At 50.4% G+C, this 23,762-nt stretch overlaps 1 protein-coding gene across 3 annotated transcripts; it reads right to left on the bottom strand.

Moving 5' to 3' along the window:
* Positions 1-7,198: 7,198 nt before the first annotated feature.
* Positions 7,199-14,815, bottom strand: CBLN2 (cerebellin 2 precursor). Of its 3 annotated transcripts, none has more exons than XM_036010151.1 (4): positions 14,409-14,815; positions 12,180-12,697; positions 9,168-9,287; positions 7,199-8,922 (listed from the first exon to the last, which is right to left on the bottom strand). In XM_036010151.1, exons 2-4 carry the CDS (start codon positions 12,492-12,494, stop codon positions 8,725-8,727), a joined length of 633 nt encoding a protein of 210 aa, XP_035866044.1. In that variant the 5' UTR covers positions 12,495-12,697; positions 14,409-14,815; the 3' UTR covers positions 7,199-8,724. The 3 variants fall into 3 exon arrangements, with proteins under 3 accessions (XP_035866044.1, XP_035866043.1, XP_035866045.1); XM_036010150.1 differs by lacking the exon at positions 14,409-14,815 and adding an exon at positions 13,856-13,995; XM_036010152.1 differs by lacking the exon at positions 14,409-14,815 and adding an exon at positions 13,354-13,755.
* Between the last annotated feature and the right edge of the window lie 8,947 nt (positions 14,816-23,762).

Here is a 23,762-nt window from a genome sequence, read left to right as displayed (position 1 = left end):
GCTCTGGTGTTTGTGCTATTAAAGGGTCAGTACATGCATAACAGCTGTGGTGGAATTGCTCTTGTATTACAATAAAGCAGGTTTTTTCAATGTTCCCAGAGTGCGGAGCTGAATTGTCCATTTTTTAAACGCATTCTATGGAAATAACTGTGGCGCAAACACTGATGACTAATCACAGTATTATATATAGGCTCCTTCCTCAAGAAAAGTGACTTTCACACCTCGGCTCTGACTCTGAGAGGCACCGCACAGCCACACTGCGGGGCACGGGTTCCGAAGTTAGAAAGTCCAAAACGGGAGTCCTGTCTTCTCCGCTACCCACGGGCTGTGAGGTAGACCCGGACGCCATCACCTACTCACGCTAGCCCATGTTCTCACCATCTCTCCCGTGGTCAGAGTGGCCGCATCTACTCTGCACTATTGTGGGGATGATTGAGTGGAAAGACAAGTAACGGTAGGGCGCTCAGCACAGCACCTGGCCCATGTTCAGCGCTGATAGAGTATCGTTGCTCACGGACAACGTCCTGCCAGCAGGAATCAGCATCTGCAATTGCCCCCATAAATAGAAAGGAAGGACTCCATTGTTCATTATAAAAATGAAACCTTCATATTATTGGCTTTAAGTAATAGACCTTTGAAACATTATGGGGCATGAAATTAGCAGAGGGGGGCGTGAAACTTGGAAGGCCATTCCGCCCACCTTTTGCCAACACTCACCTTCGTCTGGGGTCATGTTTGAACAGTGTTTGCAGAAGAGAAGTCACCAGTCGGCCTCCACACACAAAGAAATCTTCCCGAACTTTTCAGATTATGCGAGTCTGTCCATCTGTACTTAGTGGCAATAAAGTCCCATTTTGGTCCTTCTGCAACTTGAGGTGAGGGAATTCCCAGAGGCCTCTCTCGGAGCTTTTTTGCATACTAATTATTCAGCGGTTTAAATCACAGCAGCAGCTCCATCTATTGGGGACTTTTCCTCTGAAACAAATGTTTCTGCAATTCTGGAGGAAAATATAACAACATAAATTGAGGTTCATGGCAATTCTCCATGAGGATAAAAAGGGCAGTTGATTTTAATAAATAACTTCTTTTATCAACACCCTCAGGAACTGGTTAAGAATCCTAAGTAAAAATTGCATGGCGTTCAGTGTTTGGTAAAGTACATTTCAAGACATTCAAAAAGAAAAAGAAAAAATTAAGTATTGGAAGTAATAGGCCTTAGGGGAGAGTAAGTCTCCCGTAATTATCACAGTCTGGTGTACGCATGCCTTTGGCTGCTGAGGATGGGAAACGAGGGCATTGCCTCTGAGAACTCAGCCTCTCGTCGTCCCTTGGTGCCGAGGTACTTCAGAGGCAGTGGATGCAGAGCAGATTAGGCAGCACCCACTGATCATAAGTTTTTGTTGGATTTATGGCACCAGATGGCTTAATCATTCTCAACCGTTCCCAGGCTCCGTCTGCAAGGAAGACCAGATGCAATTTCTACCTTCTGGTGAAATAGCTTCCTAAGACTGAATATAAGAAATAAAATATGAGGCAAAGACCAGCTCACGGGGTTGAGAAGCTCGGAGCCCATGGGCTCAGGCCAAGGGGCCTGGGCCACGGTCTCCCTTGGTCTCGGGGCCCGTTTTCAGCAGCAAAGCTGCAGACACACTTGCTTCTCAAGTTAGAACTTTGTTCGTTAAGTCGATATCGTGCAAAATATGCCGAAGAGGTAGAACTGCCCCGCCCCCCGCATGCAGTTCTTTGTGGGATGGTCTTCACCCCGTGCCTTATTTGCATCTTGCTTCGTAGCTGTCTTTCCAGGCTTTGACTAACTCTAGCATGCCTGCTGTCTCCCCAAGCAATGCACCACACCATGCAAGCAGAAATAAAGCTGCCGAAAGGGCCAGCTAGAACAGTGAAACCTCCACGCAGTGAGACTGCACATTTCCCTGTGTCTGTCCCTGTACCACTCTGATCCGTCCCGGGTTCTTTCCCGAGCTCTGGTCTGCGCCTGCCAAACACCCAACCGCCCGCAGCCCGGTGCGAGGAAGGGGTCGGAGCAGGCACTTTGAGTTGGGTGATCTACCCGTGTTCAGGATTCAGTGCCCACGCCAAAATAACATCCTCCTCTTCATAAGAGGAAAAAAATGTAAGTTACCTTATTCTCTTTAGTAAACACGCATTCCAGTTTCTGAGGTTGCTCCCGCACCCAGCCCAGCCCAGCCCACTGCCTTGCCATCACAGGTCTGCTAGCACAGGTTCAAGTACTGTTTTTTGGGGGGTCGGGGGGTTGGCATGTTTTTGTTAAGTATTTTTTTAAAGATTGTATTTATTTATTTTTAGAGAGGGAAGGGAGGGAGAAAGAGAGAGAGAGAGAGAAACATCAATGTGTGGTTGCTGGGGGCCGTGGCCTGCAACCCAGGCATGTGCCCTGACTGGGAATCGAACCTGGGACACTTTGGTTCCCAGCCTGAGCTCAATCCACTGAGCTACGCCAGCACAGGTTTGAGCACTGTTTTTGACCAGGACTGTGAGCTCTCGGCATGCACTGAGGGCGTCTCATTTCTCTGTCACCCTGCCCCCCGGAGCACACACTGTCTGGCCCCTCGGCAGCGGCCCGTACATGCCGTGCAGAGGAAAAGAAAATATCTCAACCCCGAGCCCAAAGAATAGATTATTTTTGATAAGTAACGTAATTGCTCTTTCCGCTGACAGTTCGCAACTCCAGAACACAGGCTCTGCTATGACATCCCGACATGGCGCTTGGGAGCGTGAAAACAAGAGAGCGTCCCATTTTGAAGTCGTACATTTGCTTTTCAGTGACAGTCTTGTCTCCGAAACTACACATTTGTGATCTAAAAGTTAAATGATTGCAAATACAGGAAAACTGTGTTACCAATTCAAAGATAAATATAAATTTTAAAGTTGTAGGAATCTTTAAGAACCTCCCCCCCGCCCCCGTGAGGGGTTTTAGTATGAAGGAGAATTTGCCCAAGTGCTCCCTCTAATTAGTTATATTTCGGATACTATTCTTACCTGAAGTCAGGTCCATCACCACAATGCACCCAGAATGGCAACAAATGTGCGTTTACAGCATAGAGCCAAGGGTTCTCTGCATGCTGGGCTTTGAGAGCCTAAGAGATTGATTGTAAAATGAAGAAAGTAAGGGCAAACAGACTTCAGCCAAACACTCGGGAGTTTTCACGCGCCGATGTAGCGCCAACACTCACCACCGGTGTTTCTTACCACCTGAAGTGCATTCAGGAGGTATCAGCCTTCCTGAAAAACAAGTGATTAGAGCAGTCAACATATAATCAAGCTGCCAGGCTGGCTCTTCCAGTTGCAAGGTTGGCTTATTAAGAAGTAATGCCCGTTCCTTTAGGGTAGCTCCCATGCAAGGCGGCTTTCTAGCCTTGGGGAGTCCGGCCCTAGGCATTGGAAGAGGGAATGAAGATTTCTTTTCCAAATGAGGTTGTCAGGGAGCTCATTTGCACCGCCCGGCGAGTGTGTGTGGGCGAGCTGATGAAGGTGATGATTTATGAGGCTGCAGACCCTTAAGTGATTCTAGTGATGGAAATCCACAGCAAAATCCACTTAGGAAGATAAAACAGACCTCCTGTTATCTGTGGGAGGTAAAACCACATGGCTTTTGCCCTTACATTTCAAGTTACCCCACTGCGTTTGGGAATAGAAAGTGCTCATTTGCTTAGAATGCATGTTTCAGTATAACATTATTATACAGACTTTAAAAACAACTTTATGTTCATTGAATATCCCTGAAAGGATTTTGACAAGACTTTTTTTTTTTTTTTTGCTTTTTTGGAAGGGGTGGGTGAGGACTAGATCTGATCGATGGCATCATTGATAGCTATGTAATATATCCGTGTTTGAAACATCTAAATGTGAACGCACAAACAGCAGCCCTCTCTCTGCAGAGGCAGTGGATAGGCTCTTTGGTGAAGCACAGCTGCAAGAAATGATGTTTTAAAAGGCTAGGCTACCTATGTAAACAGACTTGTTTAACGAGTGTGGCCATCACCAGTTCGTGTCTTCAGAGCATCATTTAAAAAAGAGAGAGAGAATCTGGACCCAAACGCTGTACAATACAATGATAAAGCCAAAATGAAAATTGTGTTTTAGCTTATTTCCTTATATTTTGTGTGCTTGCTCCTTAAATGCCAAGGAAATCTATTTTAAGAGTCTGGTGAGGATTTGTAGGCTTTGATCTTAAAACTGAGAGTATGTTTGTAATATCCCACTTTAGTAGCAGAGTGTGAATTTCAGACACAGAGTCCCCATTACACGTCTCCATCAGCCAGGCCAAGGGCGCCGCAGACCCATCGCAGCCGGGTGGCGACGGCCGCTCCACATGCGCACCGGCGTTTTTGCAGAGGACACGGTGAACACCTGCAGAGCGTTTCAGGGGGGGCCCGCCTCTGGCTTTCAGAGCCAGAGAGCCACCATCCACTGACATGCCTTACCTGTAACGGAACGGAGCACCTCATTCATGCTCGTCTGTGCATAGATTATCATATACTGCTTCGCGGTGGAAACTGTGAACATGAACCGGTTACAGCTACATTACCTTGTGCCGCCTTTATTTCCTTTTACAAGATGGCCTACTTCTGCCGCCACAGATTCACCGAGCACTCCTTACCGCGTCTGCAGTCTGAGGCATCCCGGGGCAACCCACGCTTCCGGTTTTCTTGCAAAAGGGATTGATCAAATTTTATCCTCACCTATTTCCAGAGTCCAGAAGAATGTGGCCGACCCGTGTGTTTTATGTCACTGTGATAAAAAGCATGAATTTATGTATTTGCAAGCAAACATTATAGATGTGAATTCATATCAGTTCCCTTGACATCAAGGAAATATTACAAAAAAAAATAAAAGCAGTCAGCTAAAGTTGCAGTTTGCTTTGCCTATCTTTTTAACTCTTCTGATGCTTGATATCTAGCTTTAGCTTAATTTTTTTTTCAAACAAGTAACTAGGTAATCTCTACAGGGTGCCCTAGGTTTTCAAGACAATATTCAGTTGGCTTTTATCATCTTTGCTCTGAGCAACTACAGTAAATAAGTTTATTGTACACAAATGCATAATAAAAACATTACGATGCAAAAAAAAATTTAAACCCCCAGGAATTACAGGAGGTAAACACAGATTCTCAGGACCTACAGTTGAATCATCAGGGTTGTGCTTTAAATGAGAATATGTTTTAAGTTAAAAAATTATGATTTTTTTTTACAAAAGCATTTACAATTAGTAGGATTAACTTTTTTCAACTAGACCAACTTGTAAGTATAATGCCAAAAAGTTGGTAATTCACTATTTACCTATGTTAAAAATGTTACAGTTGTTTCAATATATTTTTATGAAATGTTGATATTATATACTGGCACAGAAAGGTAGGCTTGAGCCACAGGAGACAGTCAAGTAACATAACTGAGAAGTGAGTTTGTGTGAAAATGTATAGAGTTTCATGTGGTCATCTTATCACTCTTAAAAATCAGTTTCTACTTTAATGCAGTGCCACAGTGTCACTGCGCTGTTCGAGAACCGGAAAATTCACATAAAAATGTCCTGTCAGATGTTCGTTTTAAGTATTTTTTCATAAACCACATGTTGAAAAAAGTGATTTTCTGCCCTGGCTGCCGTAGCTCAGTGGATTGAGCTCGGGCTGCACACCAAAGTGTCGCAGGTTCGATTCCCAGTCAGGGCACATGCCTGGGTTGCAGGCCATGGCCCCCAGCAACCGCACATTGATGTTTCTCTCTCTCTCTCTCTCTCCCTCCCTTCCCTCTCTAAAAATAAATAAATAAAAATCTTTAAAAAAAGGGATTTCCCAGAAACACCCTTCATACCATGGACGTCTCCTGTCAGTGGGTCTCAGCGTGACCCCCGCAGTGGCCTTGTGAGCCGGGCAGGGGTCCCTGTCCCCACGGGCGAGATGGGGAAACTGAGGTTCCGGGGCGTGGAGCCGCTCAAATCGGGCTGTCCACATTACACTCTTTTTTTCTAATTAAAGGAAAATCTATCTCACGTTTTGCTCTGACCTATGTATTTTTGGAGACCACACACAGGAGCTTCATCTCCCTCTGAGACCCCGAGCCAAGGGGGCCGCGGGCAGGCGCAGCGTGAGTTACAGCTGCGGAAGCTCACCGTCTTCTTCCTAACGCCGTCTTCACATCCAGCTCGAGGGGGGGAAAAAAAAACCCAGAGTGAAATAAACAGAATGAAGCATTTTACCTGACATAAAATAAACTCCTGAAATATTTATTTTCATATTGGTCCATTTAATAACTTATTTATTAGACAGTATAACCAAATGACAGCCTTATGTAATAAAGTTGTAAATACAAAGAAATAACGTGTATACCATATTTATAAGCAATAAAAATACGAAGTACTCATATCTCTTTCAGTCTCTGAAGTGCGATGCTGTCCTCTAATGAGGTTTGCTGTTGATTTTAACTGGAACGGAAGGTCCGGGAAAGGAGAGCAAAGGACCAGCTAACTAAAGGTGATGGAATGAGAAAACACGCGAGTCGGCTTCCCGCTGTGGGCGTCAGTGGCCTTCGTGACGGCGCTCTTGCAGAGAGGCATCCCCGCGCCTGGCAGAGCCCGAACGCCCCAGAGGCCTCCCGTGGATGTCTCTGCATACCCCGCCCCCTCGTAAAAGGGAGCAGCATCTTAATCCAAATTCAGTTCTGCACCCTACTGTTCTCTTCCCCGAAGGCCAGGGAGACGCAGACCCCTAGTCCAACCACAGTTGTTCCTCTACAGGACGCGCGCTGCGTGTCCGTCTGGGAAACGGGGCCCGACGCGGCTCCACCCCCGGACGCGCGTTAGTTGACTCCGTATCTTCACAGGTCAGCTTCCCTTTATCCCTGGTCTCTGGCTGAAATATCGAGTTGGAACTTGAACCATGGCAACGGTTAGATACGATGAAAAGTAGATTTGTTTTATCCCAAAAGCATGTTGAGTGCTGTCTTTTTGCACAGGTCTCCCCCCAAATTGTCCCGTGTGAAAAATGGTATGTACAGGTTGAAGTGTGCGAGGTGCGCGTCTCCCGTCTGGACCCAGCCCCGTCCAGACCTGCATGCGGAGGTGTGTTCGCGCCTGTGATCTCTAGCCAGGCAGGGCCCGGAGTCGCTTCCGGCTAGTCCTTGACCCTTGACCGATACTGACACGCAATCGGACAGCTGGGAGACGACGTGAAGGGAGAAGAGCAAGCCAAACATCGAACCCATTTATTCTGAATCTTAAATTATGAGTGTTTATCGTCAATATTTTGGTTACATTGTTACACAAAGGACAAACGAACATCCGGTTTGAGGTCTCTTCTTCGACGGCTTTGGGATTAGTGACACGTCCCTGGCAAAGGAATCCTGGGCCCATCAACTCGCAGCTGGATTGTGATAATGTCGTTGTGCACGGTGGCAACGCTGGACGGATGTGAGAGCCAGCTGCCAGGGCGCCTCTGGCCGACAGCTGTAACCACGGAGATGCACGAGACTTCCAGCCCCGGGCGCACCGGGGAGTGGCCACGCCCCTCTCCTGGGCCAATCAGACGCGCATCCCACCCCGGGGAGAGCGGCTGTCCTGTGGTCTTTGCAGCGTCTGATCCCCGGTGCGCTCACGCAGAGAGGACCCCAAATCCACGATGCACGCTGCCGGGAAGACCCAGGCCCCTCGGCCAGGGTGCCACAGACTCAGGAGACCAGGTGGCACAGCTCCTGTTTTCAGCTTGGGTGACCCAGGACACCCGGGAACATCGGGTATTCACCGTATTCCAGAAAGTAAATTAAAAACAAAAACAAAAACAAAATCCAGGTTGCTAGTTCTGAAGGGGCCTCTGAGCGGGTCTCTTTGAAAGAAGCAGCGCGGACTGTCCATCTGTCCTTTTTCCTTGGAGGTGCAGGTCCCTTTTGTTTGGTTTGGCCTGGTCCAAAACAAAACACACAGGCATCGCTCGTTTGGTTTGGTTTGGTCTCCTCCAGGAAAGCCACGTACAGGTCCTCTCCCTCGCCCCAGCACGGAGAATAAAAGCAGGGGTGGGGAGGGAGAGCTGAGGGAGGGCAGAAAAGTAAAGCTTTTCGAGGAAAACACACACACACACACACACACACACACAGACGGTACAGAACAAGCGTCGCAGTGCCATCGTGCAAAACTCGCTTCTCCAGATAAAGCACTTCCGGACAGGTTCACAAGGCCCCCTTCCCCCGCCCGAGTCCCCCTGTCCCCCCCAGGAAACACACACAACAAAAGCGATGCCGTCCTTTTTCTTAAGGCTGAACAGACACACGGAGACCACGGTTCTGGCTGGCCACGGGGGGACTCGCAGGGCTCCTGCTCTGAGCATCGCCCGCAACCTGCCGTCAGCCGTCCTGAGGTCTGGGCAGGGCAGCCACGGGGCATCCAGACAACCGAAGAAACGCCAGTGGTCCCCACCGTAAAGTCCCAGATCGACTTTACAATCACAGGTACAAATTGCTCAGATCAATAACACCATTTCTCCCGAAGACCTTGTCATCTAAAACTAATTAGAGGCCAGGTTCCCGAGGAATGGTCAATAGTCAAGGAAAGTACTGGAGATGTGGAAGGAAATCTTTCTTCTGCCGCAACGGTCTGATGGAATTTGGAAACGAGTCGTCCTGGTTTGGCCAAGTTCTGGGGGGGTGAGGGGGGGTGGATGCCTGGGTCCCGATGGCAACTTCCCTGCTGCCCCAGCGCCGCCTTTATAGGGGGAACACCAAGAAGCCCGAGAACGTGGAGTACTTCCAGCCGCCCATGAGGTTGCCTCGCTCCAGCTTGAGGTGCACCTTGTCCTCCCTCTCCATCAGCAGCAGGACCCCGTTGCTGGCCGCTTCTCTGGTCACATCCTGGTCTCCGGCGAACGCCGAGATCACCGGGTAGCCGTTCTGCATTAAACTGACCTGCGACGCAAGGAGTAAAGCTCAGCAGACCACGCAGGGCCACCTGTCCTCTTCTCCCCCACCCTTCCCCACCCCTCGCCACAGAGGCCATCCCTGGGGCCCAACCAGAGGACCCAGCTGGGTCCCGGCCCTGGGGGCTGGCCAGCCCCGCCCCCTCCGGGGCCTCACAGAGTGGGTGGCGGGGGCTGCAGCCATGGGGGACGAGCAACCCGAAGCTGAACGGTGCAGCTTCCGGAGCTACCCACCTGGATGGTCTGTCTGTTGTACACTTTCACCACGTGGAAGCTGAAGCTATAAATCCCTTTTCTCGGCGCCACAAATATACTGGAGGCGAGATCGAAATGGTTGCCAATATTTACTAACACCTGAAAAAGAAGAGGGAACACAGCACCGACATAGCGAGCCCCCCCCACACCTGGCCCCCCGGCGTGTGATCAGACAGGTGCAACCACGGCCCCAGTGCCCCGTCCTCTGGGCCCTGCCCGTGCAGGGGGCTGTGGGGGAGGGGCCGCCTCAGGGAACACGCCAACAGGGGAGTGGTCGAGTGACTGCAAAGGTGCTCTAACAGGTGATGACGCATGAAGATTTTTTACAGTGTATCCGTTTAGGAGTTGAAAGGGGGTGCTGGCTTTGTGCACGGGGAGCAGGGCAGAGAGAAAGGAAGGCAGGGATGTCAGAAAACAAACTGGGAATCGAGTCTGTTCAGAGGTGCGTGGGGCTGACACGGAGCTGTGGCGAAAACCAGTGGGCCAGACCGCACGGCGGTGGAACCGGCCGTGGGGCAGGAGGCCAGCGAAAAGCAGTCACGTTCTCCAGCTGAAGCCGGGGACCTAACTCCCCGTGCTCCGGGACAGCAGGGACTGCGCGAAGTTTGGGTCTCCGAGTTCCCCCGGCCCCAGCACGCACCCTGGCAGCATACAGTAGGTGCTCAATAATGCCTGCTGAGCGAAAGACTGCGGTCCCCAAGCACGGGCTGTGCCTGCTGCCCTCTCTCTCCCCCGAGTGACGTCTGCTTCCTTGGGTGGGCTATGATGTCAGGCATCGAGCCTGAATACACAGCAGGAGGGTCCACCCAGCAGCTGGGACACCTTTGGCTCAACCCCAGAAATTCCACCACATGCGAGAGCAACGACCAATCCGGGCACGGGACCCGAGGTCACGTGGCCTCGCAGATGGTTCTCCTCCAATCAGAGAGGACGGGAGCGCAGCACCGTGAGCAGAACCTGAAGGAGGGAGGGTCCCCCATGGTCACCCAATTCTGCTCAGTTGCTGAAGACCAGGCTGGGCCGCTCTGCCTGGATCCTGTCCCCACTCCCACTGCCACTTGCACACACACAGGCACGACCTGGGTGAACGCACCAGAATGGCCTGCCTGGTGTTCTCAGCGTTCAAGACAGCCAGCAACAGCAACACAGCCCTAGATGAGAGAGCCTGTCATCCGTTCAGAAAATAAATGTCATCTGAACACATTCTGCGGTGGTGTCTCGGGCACTCACTGTAGACGGATGGCAGGCGGTGCCCGGAGCGCCGCCGTGGACCGCTGCGGCAGGCAGGACTGCGGGCGGCACCGGGGAGCCAGCCGGCACCGGAGCCGGAGCCGGGCGCCACCGCGGCCCCAGTCTGCGGGGCTGGCACAGACACCCGGGCTCCGTGGTTAAAGGCGGCAGGCCACGCTGTTCTCAGCCTCCCCAGGGCTGCGCCTCCGTTGGCCTCCTGATGCTTCGAACAGAGCAAAGTGTTCCCCATTCAAGCCCTCGCAGCTGCTCCTGCCTGCTCTTCACGGCTCACCTCTGTGTCAAAGCCAGGAGCCCGGCACATGCAGGGAGCTGCTGTGGGGTCAGGGACTCCCAAGCAGCTCAGAAAAGCAGGCTTCTTCTCCCTAACCGGAGGCACCCCATTCCACCTGCCCCCGGCCGTAGGCTCCTCATGCACCACACAAGAATCCTGCTACCGCTTATCCTGCCCTGCGTCATTGTTTCCTTGACACCCGGATGGAGCAATAGACCTACAAAGGCTGTGAAACTATTGGTAGGACACTGGAAGGTGAATTTTCCCAGCTACCTAGTTCTTGCCCTCCCCTTGATTCGATCATCATTAAAGTAAACATGTTTGTGTCTTGTAAACAAAAACAGATTAAAGACAGACTCCCTCCCACCACCATCCCAAATCCCCCCAAATTCCAAGTCTGTGCACACTTCCTAAGATAAATGAACACACGGGCCTAAAATGAGGCAGGCGTGTGCGCACGCGGGTTTCCTGGCACTCGGGTGCGAGAGCCGGTTGCAGGGCAAGTCCAAGTGCGGACGCTTGGCCCCATGTGCTGTCGCGGCCGAGAGGGCCCCGTTTGAGAAAAGCATTTCGTCAACAGGAAGGGACCGATGAGTTCACGTTCGGAGACCACTGTTCAGTTTCCCATTTGCCTCTGAACGGCCACAGACGCCGATGGGGTGGACGCCAAAGTAAGGTCACGACCTCTCATCCTGAGCAGCCAGGAGCCAGAGAAGGGCCAGCCAAGGAGGATCGTGCTGACGACCCTCTGGCCTTGACCCACGTGGGAGAAGTTAAGTGGGTGAGGACAGTTCAAGTCATTGGCCTATTTGTTTAAATCCCTGTAACCGCACCACATATTGATACGTTGTAGGTATCGTATTCATAGATTACACCGTGCCTACTGTTTTCACCACATATTGCCTGGAAATAACCACAGGCTCTTTCGTGTTTATATAATCGTCCCTGTTCTTTCCCCCACAATCTTGCCTACTTATTTTTCTTGGAGATAAATATCCTCAGCCCCTTGCAAAATAAGCACTAGGTGCATCTTTTTCTGAGCATCGGCTGAGACCTCCTAAGAGCCCTTTCCGGGGCCTGGGGAGTTACAAATGCTCATCTCTGTGTTGGCCACCTGGGTCACTGAAGCCCAACGCGGCACATGACAGCCCCACCACAGCGAAAGGGGAAATGGGCAGCGCCCTTTTGGGAAACACATTTCTGATCTCTTCACTTTTCTGGGAGTCTCGGTCACCCAAACGCTACCTGAGCTGGCAGTTGCAAGGAGACGGCGATGTGAGAAGGGGAATGGCGAGGAGAGCTCCCTGGGAGCCGGACGGAGAAGAGAGGGGGTCAGGGCAGGGCAGAGAGAAGGGAAGAGGAAGAGCCCGGACCTCCAGGTCCAGGGCGCTGGGAGCCCCGGCCGGAGCGCCCCGGCCCCCCTGTCCTCCTCCGTGCGGGAGGCACCGTGCGCAGACCTGCCGGCTGACCTGGTCGAAGTAGATGGTCATGGTGCGATTGCTCATCTCCGACGGCTCGTGGTTGGTGCTCCGTGTGGCGGAGAAGGCCACCTTGGCGCTTCCGGAGCGCACGCTGATGCCCAGCGAGGAGGTGACCGCGCCGTCCGCCGACGGGCTGGAGTCGCACACCACCAAGCACTTGCCCTCCAGCACGATGGGCTCCGTGTCATTCTGAGCCCCCACTGGGCAGCCGGCGGGGAGCAGCAGCAGCAGCAGGGCCAGCGCCGCCCCCAGGCAGGAGCCGCAACCGGCCGGATCGCGCAGCGCCCCCCGCAGCCGGGGCATGGTTAGCGGCAGCCCGAGGAGGCCCCAGCCGGGCGCCGGTATCCGGCCTGGGGCGGGCGGCACAGGGGACGGCGGCCGGCAGCGGCTGAAGCAGCGCAGGCGGTCCGGTGACACGCGGGGACCGGGGTAGCCTCCTCTGGCCTCGGTCCACTGCTCTGATGGTTAAGGCCAGGGTCGTCCTCAGGAGAAAAGCGCCAGCAGACCTGTCAGGGCAATGAACCCAAACCCTTAGACTGGAAGGCGAAGCTGTGCGGGGAGGGAGTGCGGGGGCGGGGCGGGGGCAGCTGCCTGCGGCGCAGCGCTGGGCCCCTCGTTGGAGGTTACCCTCTTGGCCCCGCGCACGGCCAACCCCCCTCCCCATCGGCACAACAGGTTCCGAGAAACGCCCCGGCGCCCTGGACAGGACATTCCTGAGAGCTCCCCCGCAGCGCGCCCTGGGTGCCTGGGGGTGGAGGAGTGGGAAGGGGTGGGGGCTGGAGGTCAGGTCAGGGGCCCACGATTCTGCAGGTCCTCATCGCTAAGACAGGGCGGAGGACCCTGGGGCACGGCGTTAAAGCCACCCCCACATCCACTTGGCCTGAGGCAGAGGGGAGCTCGGGACTCAGGCAGAAGAAACCCCACTAATGCCGCATCGCCTTCATTTCAGTGCTATTTTCTTGAGAGCCACACCAAGAAACCTTTTCCTTTTTCTGCTCTCCCTTTCATCCTCCTGCTTTCCCATCCTGGGGATTTCTAAAAAGCAGTCCACTCAAGTGAAGATCTTATCCATTTTCCGCTCAAAGGCCAAATCCCCAAGAAGCTCCTTAGGGTGATTACGAGAAAAAAAGAGAGAGGGAGAGACCCCAACGCAAACACCCACGTCCAGATTCCCGCAGCCAGCAGCGAGCGAGCGCCGTGGAGAGTCCCCCGGGTCCCTCGAGCGCAGCGCGAGGATTCCAGCGGCCAGAGCCGCGAGCTGGGCTGATGGTGCAGCTTTTGTTTCCAGACCCCGGGCTCCCTCTTGCCGGGCTGGGAGGCGGCCCCGCGGCTCTCTGCTAACTTAACGCGCCGCCTGCACTTTCTCCAGCCCGCTCTGCTCCCCCCAAACCAGGCGGGTCATTTCCATACAAAGCCCAGAAACAGAAAGCTCGGGAGCCTCTCCCTGCGCCGCCCACGGCCTCCAAACAACTCCTCCAATAGTCTAAGAAGAGCGAAGTTGTGTCTCCAGGAGTAGCCTCCGTCCTCGGCCCCAGATAAAACGCTGTTGATATTCTCGGAGGCTTTCCCGATGCCCAGAGGAAGGCTAGCGATGGTCCCCATTGCAATGCACGTATGAATGCAATTAGCGCGCGGATCGCGGAGTGCAGGGCCGGGTCGGTTACCTGCAACATCCATGACGAGCGAGCACTGGTCGCTGTCCGCCAAGTTCTGCTCGCTCTGAGGTGACGAGCAGAGCTGGCGGGAGGAGACGCCGGGCACGACCCTGCTGCCTGCGCCTGGCCAATGCAACGCCGCCCCGCCCTGCCCCTCTCCCGCACCAGCCGTCCCCGGGGCCCCACGCACCGCGCCCTGCCCCGACCTGCACCCCGCGCGCGCGCCCCAAACCGCACCGCGATCCACTCCGCATCCAGCACCGCCTATGCCGGCGCTTCACACCCCTACGCTCCGCGCACCGCAGCGCACCTGGTCCGCACCGCCTCCCGTACCGGGTCCGCAACGCTCCCGCGCCCGCAGCGCGGCTCTCTCTCCCCGCCCCAGCCCCACAGTCCTGGCCTCTCCCCCGGTCTCCAGTCCGCACAGCCTAACGCCGGGACTAAGAGCGCGCCCGGCTCCCTCCCGCCTCAGCACCCGGCTCAGCACCCGCTTCTGCCTCCCCGCCCGCACCCTGCACAGCTCGGTCCGGCTCTCACCCTCACACTGAGAGCAGAATCCTACCAGGCGTCTCTTTCAAAAATTAGGCATCGTCAAAAGCACTGGTCACGCCTCTGATATTCGAGTCTTTCTTTTCTTTTCCAAATTCCCTCCAAATCTTAATCCTCAGCAGCGTTACCACTTTCATAATTGGAGGGCGGGGAAGGGGAGCAGTTTTATTTCAATAATAATAATAATGATGATGATAATGACGATGATAAAATTGGTTCGAAGAGGAAAAAGCTTGGGATTTCAGTGGTTGAAAGGCTGCGGTCCCGGAGTCTCCAGTTTGGGAAACGGCAGGATTCGGCAGGGATTCAGGAGGCTCCTCCGCCGGGGTTTCTGCGCTGCTCCTCTGGACCTCGGGGCTCGCGGAGCGGCGCGCCGGCGCTCGCGCATATTTATTAAAACGCCCGTTGGAGCTCTGAGGGCCTGGAGAGGCGCGCGGGGTTTCCCAGCTGCGCCCGGAACGCAGCCAGAGCACAAGCGCGGGCACGGGGCGCCACCTATGGGCGCCGGGGTCTCCCTGCCGCGGGCTCGGGAGGAGCGGGGAAGCCCTAGGAACAGCAAGGATGGGGTTTGCTGGTAGTCTTTGGTGACCCTCAAACACACTCCCAGCTTCTGCAAAAAAAAAGAATACAACAAACGATCTTTTTTGCACCCTTGCTCCTGGCTAAGTGAATTGGCATGCTTGAGGTCCTGGCTCTCACAAACAACCAACTGTGCCCAGGCGCTACAGGCTGCAGCCGGGTCCCACAGTGCCTTCCTCAGCCAAACCCCTGCGCAGTCCCAGGCATTCCACTCCAGGCCCCTCTTAGACCGAAACAGTATGTGACTGGGCACTCCCTCTGTACCTGACTTCCAAAAATATCCCTGAAAAACACTCACCCTCTGACCTGCACAGTATTCCTTTGCGGATAGGCTGACCAAAAATAAGCCATAAACCGGACAATGCTAAGCATAAGAACAGAACAAAAGTATTTCTTATTCCTCTGGACTGCACACCGGACCCTCTTCCACTTGCAGATTGCAGCCAGACTCCTGGCTCCACCCTGTGACCTGGGTCTTCTCAGGTAGGGGGCTCTCAAGGCCTGGTTTTTCAGGCTCTGCCAGGACTCTTCTCCCCACTGGCTCTGCCAGGGCCTCGTCTCTAGGCACGGAAGAGGAAATGCGCTTGCACCAGTTCGGCCTAAATGGATGCAGAGGGAGACGGTTGCGTGCAAACAGAATTCCATAGTATTATCTGAGATCATTACAAAGTGTGGTGGTAAAGGTCTGATCAACAGAACCTCGGAGCCCAGTGGTGTCTGCTTGTCATGAAAAATAGCACAAAGTAAAAAACAAACAAAAAAAAACAGAACCCCCAAACCTGTTCTCTTCCTAAGACTAGTTGCTGAAAATTAAGTGTTGTGCTTCAGCATTTTTATGACATGCTGGTCAGACGCACTGGACTTTGAAACTTCTTCAAAGCCACTATATTTTGCTACTATTTTTTTTGTGAGGTTAACAGAATGGAAATTGTTCACTCTTGCTTTCAGATCGTGACTGTAGTCAAATATTGCATCAATTTGACAACCACCTATTGCCACTATCAGCACAGCCCCATTATTCCATTACAGAGAGCTCTGATTTGAGTGCGAGCATGAACAGCAAGGGACGTTAAGCGAGGCACAGACTGATAATGAGACCAAGTTGGGAATGCTAATTAAGTAGCAATACCTCTCACACATCTATAAATCCTTAGGTAACGGCTCTGTTAAGCAACTGCTTTCAATGGTGTGTCATGAGCATTTCTCCCGACTGATGCGAATGCAAACACACACGAATCAGAATATTATCGTTATGTCTGGGGTGATAGAACCAAAACCTTTTTCCAGGTGGCAAGAAAATGTAAACACCTCTAATCTATATGGTGAGCTCAGTTATAGAATTAGAGCAGCGAGCATTCTTATATGATGGGAAAAAAAACAGGGAGGCTTACAATTATTTTGAGAAGGAAGTCGACACCAATGAAGAGTAGCAGACTGAGACGGAATATTATCTGCTGATGAAGTGACTTCCGCCTATAAGGAGACATTTAACCTGTGATAAACTTTAATCCATAAACATGCTTAGACAAATTTTTATAATATAACCAGATTTAAAAATGAAAATGTGCCCTGGCTGGCATAGCTCAGTGGATTGAGCTCGGGCGGCGAACCAAAGTATTGCAGGTTCGATTCCCAGTCAGGGTACATACCTGGGTTGCAGGCCATGACCCCCAGCAACCGCACATTCATGCTTCTCTCTCTCTCTGTCTCCCTCCTTTCCCTCTCTAAAAAATAAAAAAATTAAAAAAATGAAAATGTTTTCTAGTTACTGCAGGGATTCACTTTTTCCGCCCCGTTTCCATGTTATGAGTTGGTTCCATCACCATAGAACACGAGTGTCTCATGAGTGCAAGCGCACGCCCACAGACGACCGCAGTGTCCAGCACTTACTGGGCATCTGTCGTGTGTCAGATACTCTCTGGGATGTACCACACGGCTTACCACCCATGGTCGCCCTGTGGTAGGCAGCTGGCCACAGATAGTCTCAGAGGAAAGTATTCTAATATGTCGGGTTGGCCAAAAAGTTCATTTGTGGTTTTTTTGTTTTTCTTTTCCGTAACATGGTTCCAGTAGCACTTAGTTGTCTTTAACTTGATTCAAAACAATTTTGTTAGACTGCATTGTGACAGCTGTCCTATCAGCATGCATTTAAAACAAAATTATGAAAATTGGTGAATTTTTGTGTAGCCATTTTAATATTGAAGATGGAAGAAAATAAGCGAAATCTTTGGCATATTATGCTTTATTATTGTAAGAAAAGTAAGAATGCACCTGAAATGCAAAAAAGAGAAGGATTTGTGCAGTGTAGGGAGAAGGTGCTGTGACTGATCCAATGTGTCAAAAGTGGTTTGTGAAGTTTTGTGCTGGAGATTCCTCGCTGGACAATGCTCCACAGGTCGGGCAGACCAGAGGAAGCTGATAGTGATCGAATCAACCTTATTGAGAACAATCACTGTTATACCAAGTGGAGGTAGCTAACATACTCAAAATATCCAAATCAATCAAGTTATTGGTGGAAATGAAAGATGTGTCTTTTATTTTACTGAAAAAACCACTCTAACTTTTTGGCCAACCCAATGTTTTCTTTAAGTGGGGAAATGTGGCTGGGATAATTCAAGTTCTCCTCCTTTCATTTGCCCTAAGACTGATCTCTAATAGAGTGTAAATATATTTCTTTTGGGTGGAGTCCATCCCTGAAATACATCTGTAGTGTGCATCATAGCCTTTTCTTGCTGCTTTACACTAATGTACCATATTTGTGATTTCATTACAGGCATCTGGTAAACCATCTGCTATTTATTTTATACTCTTGGATGTAAACACTATATGCGCACTTTCAAAAATAAACATGGAAGCATTAATAAGTGATCATTTTCTTTTAACTTTGTTGAAAAATACTTGACAGATATAATTGTAGGTATTTAAAGTGTACATACATTGGAATGATGGGATAGACACATGCATTGTAGAATGACCTATCATCTCACATAATTCACATAGTTAATGCGTTTTGTTTTGTTTTTAAACACTTTTTAAAAAGATTTTACTTATTTATTTTTAGAGAGGGAAAGGAGGGAGAAAGAGAGAGAGAGAGAGAGAGAGAGAGAGAGAAACATCAGTGTGCAGTTGCTGGGGGTCATGGCCTGCAACCCAGGCATGTGCCCTGACTGGGAATTGAACCTGCGATGCTTTGGTTTGCAACCCGCGCTCAATCCACTGAGGTACGCCAGCCAGGGCTGTTTTCTTTTTTTTAATGTGGTGAGAATGCTGACAATTTACTTCCAGCATCGTTTATTTATACGAGACCATGTTATTAACTGCAGTTACCACGCAGCACATCAGACCCCAGGGGCTTCTTACAACTGAGAATGTGCACGTGTGACCTGTACCACCCACGAGTCTCTCCCCCCAGCCCCTGGCAACCACATCCGATTCATTCAATTCCCTGTTTCTGTGACATTAGCTTTTGTTGTTGCTGTTAAGGTTCCTCATATAAGTGAGATGACACTATTTATCTCTGCCTGGCGTATCTCCCTTAACATTAGCATGCCTCTCAGATTCAGCCATTTGGTCACAAATGACAGAACTTTCTTCCTTTTTAATGACTGAATGTGTTCGATGGTGTCTATGAACCACGTTTCCTTTATCCACCCATCTGTTGAAGGGCATCTGGGTTGTTCTCATATCTTTTTTTAAAGATTTCATTTACTTATTTTTAGAGAGGTGAAAGAAGGGAGGAAGAGAGGGAGAGAAACATCAATGTGTGGTTGCCTCTCACGGGCCCCGTACTGGGGACCTGGCCCGCAACCCGAGCATGTGCCCTGACTGGGAATCAAACCAGCGACTCTTTGGTTCACAAGCTGGCATTCAACCCACTGAGCTGCACCAGCCACGGCCAAGTCGCTTATGAATTTAAAGCTGTATAAGAGCAAAGAAGAGAACAAGTGCTCAGTGCTATACAGGCACCTGAATCTACTGAATTAACAGTGTAAGGAGAAAATCTTCAAACATCGGAACCAGCTCTAATTCAGTTCAACAACAACAAAGAACAAACAGGAAAAGTTTGTCTTCCTAAATGACAGGTTTGTAATTATTGACCGACATTGCTAAATAATCAAAATAATCTGGGCAAAATGGGTAAAACTTTACCAATAGTTAAAAATTCCAGGCTAGCTGAATGCAAGTCAGTAAGCCTGTTTGTACCATGCAGTCCTATCGTACAAAACAAACGACCTCTGTCATTAGAAGAGAATACTGAACTGTCTCAAACACCATACACTGGCTATTGTTTTCTGACGTACATTCAACATTTAATACACATTCTTTACAAGTGCGGTTTTTAATTCAACTCTCATTAGCAAAGTGATGAGGTATGGAGCCACCTTGGACCCCAGTGGGACACTATTTCTACAGTGTTCGAAACGGAACAATTTTTGTTGTTCTAGAATGCCTTTTAAGCTTAAAAAAATAAGGTCAATGACCTATTTGAGGGCAAGTCACACTAGAGCTTATGAGGCCTTCTCAGGCGAGGGTATTGCAAACATTCAAAGTAATCTGTTTTCCCGTTACCTCAGTGTCTCCTGCTACTTGATTCTTAATCATGCCTATCTTAAAATTATTATACAGAGAAAAGTTAGTAATTTAATAGACTTGTAACATTTACAGTATGTACACCAGCAGCCATGAAGACTATCGATGGGGAAAAAAAAATTCATCTTTTTTTTCAGCCATGTCTCATTGTCTTGTGTAATCCTAATATTTAATTTATTCTATTTTATGGTAGGCAGTGTCTCTATTGTTTTACCAAATTGGGTCAAATGCCTCCTGTTAGTCATGTTAATCCTATCAAAACAGAAGTCTGTATAAACAAGGATGCCGTTTGTCAACTCCTGTTTCTCCATGAGGGACAGATGATGGCACTGCAGAAGGAAAGTTACTTCCGCAGGCTCCTGCTATGAGAACCCCAGCAGCCCAGAAGAGAGGAGAGAACCATTCATGTGTAGCTACAGCATTTCCTGGATTTTTCAAGATTTTATTTATTTATTTTTGGAGAGGGGAGGGAGGGAGATAGAGAGAGAGAGAGAGAAACATCAATGTGTGGTTGCTGGGGGTTATGGCCTGCAACCCAGGCATGTGCCCTGACTGGGAATCGAACCTGCGACACTTTGGTTCGCAAGCCCATGCTCAATCCACTGAGCTATGCCAGCCAGGGCGCATTTCCTGGATTTTTATTTAAATGCTCTTTCTTCGTGATCCAAGTGTGTACATTCTGGAATCAGCTACATGTATGTTTCCAAGAATCTTTATATTTGGAATATTTTGAATGCACGTCGTATACATAAATCATATTTTTTTCTTAGAAACTAGTTTCAGGATAAGAGCATGAATAATTTAAGAAAAAACAAACATTCTAGTCTAGCTCTTGTACTTTCAGAAACATTCTATGAAGTTAAAGGTCAGTGTGTGTTTGCCTCTCAAATGCCCTCCTGGAAGAATAAATTATAAGGGCATGTGGTAGTTGTAACTGTTCAATATGCTTTCAGCCCCAAAATTTTGGAGCTAAACTTAAAATACTTTTTTTTAGATTTTCTTTATTCATTTTTAGAGAGGGAAGGGAGGGAGAAGGAGAGAGAGAGAGAAACACCAATGTGCGGTTGCTGGGGGCCATGGCCTGCAACCCAAGCATGTGCCCTGACTGGGAATCGAACCTGCAATGCTTTGGTTCGCAGCCCGCGCTCAATCCACTGAGCTACACCAACTTACAATACTTTTAAGACTACCAGGCCTATACGCATTCTGGCTTTCTGAAACACGCATTGTTTTCAGATTGTCACTTGACATAGAGGCTCTGTGTTCCCCCCGGGGGACACGCTTGCATCCTCCAAAGGCAACGCGTCATCACATGCTATGACGGAGGGAACGGCGTGCGGAGCTGGGGGCTCAGGGAAGAGCCGCCCGCCCCGCAGGTTGAGGGGTCGGAGCAGTGAGGCCTGAACACGGTGCTGGCGGCCGGAAGGAATCCTCCGGGCTCCCCGCGAACTCCCTGCCGCCACCTCCCAGCAGACTCCCGCCACGCGTGGACCTCGCACCGCCTTCCCGACCTGGGGCTCAGAAGGCCTGTCTGTTCCGTTGCTGTGGCCCACTGGACCACATCCAAATACTGTCCAGACCCGAGCACAGCCTTAGTGGTGTTGTTTCGGGAGCCACGCCTCGGCATCTGGATGTTAACCGCTGGTCCTACGACTTGGCTTTGGAAGGAGAGCCGCCTGGTGAGCCGGGAGCGCGCCTCCCAGGCCTGCCGCGTGTCCGTGTTTCCCAGGGGTGCGCCCGGCCCGCGCCAGCAGCCGCTGCCTATCCCATAGGCCCATTCTCCCAACCCCACCCCCTATAAAAGCCGCTGTACGCTGATCAGACGTGTTTAAGAGAAGCACATGGCTATCCCCTGCACAGAGGTCAGAGTGCAGGCACAAGTGCGTTTCAGAAACGTCTCTCTGCCTGAGAGTAAACGTTGTGCCGCTTGGTGCTCGGAGCGAGCGCTGAGCCCGCACCCGCTGCGTCCTGTTTCCACGCACACACCCGCCGCATCTGTGGCGCTCAGGGCTGCCCACGGCCCTCGGGCCTGCACTCTGCATCCTGGCCATCACTCCCCCAGACCACCAGGGCGGATGTGCATAGCGGGGTCACGGAGGAAGAGAAGGGGATCCCATGTGCCCGGAACCCCCAAACCGTAAGGAAATGTATTGTCAGCATCAGTAAGCCTGGGGTGGGACCTGAAATTCTGCGTTTCTCACAAACTCATCATCGCTGAGGGCAATGATGAATCTTCAGACAACACTTGGAGTAGCAAAACCTATGCCTCTGTTCTTACGGAGAATTAGTGAACACCTGAAAATGTGAAAATATTTGGGTTTATGGTTCACACATTTATGAGGAGAGTGTGCTTAAAGAAAAACAAACACATCGGAAGATGGCCTGGCGATCGTATAATACACGTGGAAACCGATGCCCGATGATGCTACTCCACAGCAGCGATGCTCTGGCACTGCCCGCTGCAGCTGTTCTCTCAGGTTCAGTGTGCTACATGTGCATCCTATAGAGATGATTTTCTAAAGAAAAGAAATCACGTTTGCATTCAAATCTTATACAAAAACGTTACGTTTTTTGCTTTTCTGAAAGCTCAACTTTGGCAAAACAAATTAAGGATAACCAGGAAACAGCTTTTCAAACGCCTTCCTAATTGACACCTCGGGCCAGTTTCTCGTCTGTGTGATTGATTGTTCTATCAGGAATTGTTCCACAACACGTCATGAAAGGGGTTTCCGTTTGTTTGCATATCACTAGGCAAATATCTGTGCAGGGCAGAAAGTTTTATGGTATGTTTTTGGGAAATGACCCATTAAGATCCGGTAGAGAAAAAACCTGTAGTCACATACAAGGACAAATAATTTCCTGGTTGTAATAATCTGTGAAGCTTGGGCTTTGTTGACTCACTGCTCGAGTGTCTGCAAGTTAAAAATTAACTCTGAAATCAGCAACCTCTAAGAAACACATCTACCCCTGGGCAGGTTGACTGGAGTTCCGTGTGATGCATGCTAGCTCTGCTCCCTTGTGACAATCGTCAAGGAAGCGTCCGGATGTCCCTTGGGAGTCCCTTCATTTCCAGGAAGCATAAGCATTTGTGAAATGTCTAACATACGTGAGGCGCACGCGGTATTGTATCATCCTTTCTCTGGAGGAAACTCGGACCGCGCAGGGAGGTAAGGAAGACACTTAATGAGTCAGGATGCAGAAAGTCCGGGCGGCGCTGCCTTACTGCCAGAACCGAGAAGTCGCAGGGTCTGGAGACGCAGGCATAGACACGCAGCAGTGAGGCTGAGCGCTGACACGGAGGTCGTGGGGGAGGCGGGCTTTGAGAAAGGAACGGCGAGCAGTCTCATCAGCGCAGGCCTATTCATAGCACAAGTCCTAGACTCTGAACCCTGAGCCACGAGAGAGATTTTTACCTCGCTCTCAAAGGGACAGAAACAAAAAGCTCATATCATGAGAGATAGCATAACATGGATTGCCCTCCTTGCCAGAAAAGGCTTTGTCTTTGTTTTAAATAATTTTTAAAAATATTTTATTTATTTATTTTTAAAGAGGGGAGGGAGATAGAGAGAGAGAGAGAAACATCAATGTGTGGTTGCTGGGGGTCATGGCCTGCAACCCAGGCATGTACCCTGGCTGGGAATCGAACCTGCGACACTTTGGTTCGCAGCCCGCACTCAATCCACTGAGCTACGCCAGCCAGAGCTTGTTTTAAATAATTTTTTTAAAAAAATTCCTCTACACGTCTCTAGGAAATTTCAGAGAACGTTAAGAATTAGATTAAGGTCTATTTTACTTCCTAATACTACTTAAGCTGTTCTGCACAGAAGAGTTTTTAGAGGGTGGGCTAACACTAACGTACTTCCCTGCTTTATTGCACGCATCACGTAGTTCCCTCAAATGGCAGGTGGCTACACTCACATCATCACGTTTAGGCCTCAGCTGTGTTACTCACGGTGAGTCCGGCACTGGGATGACTCATAACCACCTCTTCTTTGTCCGCAAACCGTCATTTTCTTGCACACAGCTACCATGAGTTTTCCTTTGCTATTTTCAACAAGCCTGACACGCACCTTTGCTCATTGGGAGTGCCACTGGCATGTGCATATTGACAAACAGGTTCTGTTACTCGTTGCACAGTGATTTTAGGTGATTCTAGGGCACATCTCCAGGCACACGTTCAGAGAGGGCCTCACGGGCA

The sequence above is a fragment of the Phyllostomus discolor genome, chromosome 9 (genome assembly GCF_004126475.2).
Source record: "Phyllostomus discolor isolate MPI-MPIP mPhyDis1 chromosome 9, mPhyDis1.pri.v3, whole genome shotgun sequence".
Classification (NCBI taxonomy): domain Eukaryota; kingdom Metazoa; phylum Chordata; class Mammalia; order Chiroptera; family Phyllostomidae; genus Phyllostomus; species Phyllostomus discolor.
The sequence above is the reverse complement of the archived record's forward strand: the minus strand, read 5'-3'. Positions and strand labels throughout refer to the sequence as shown.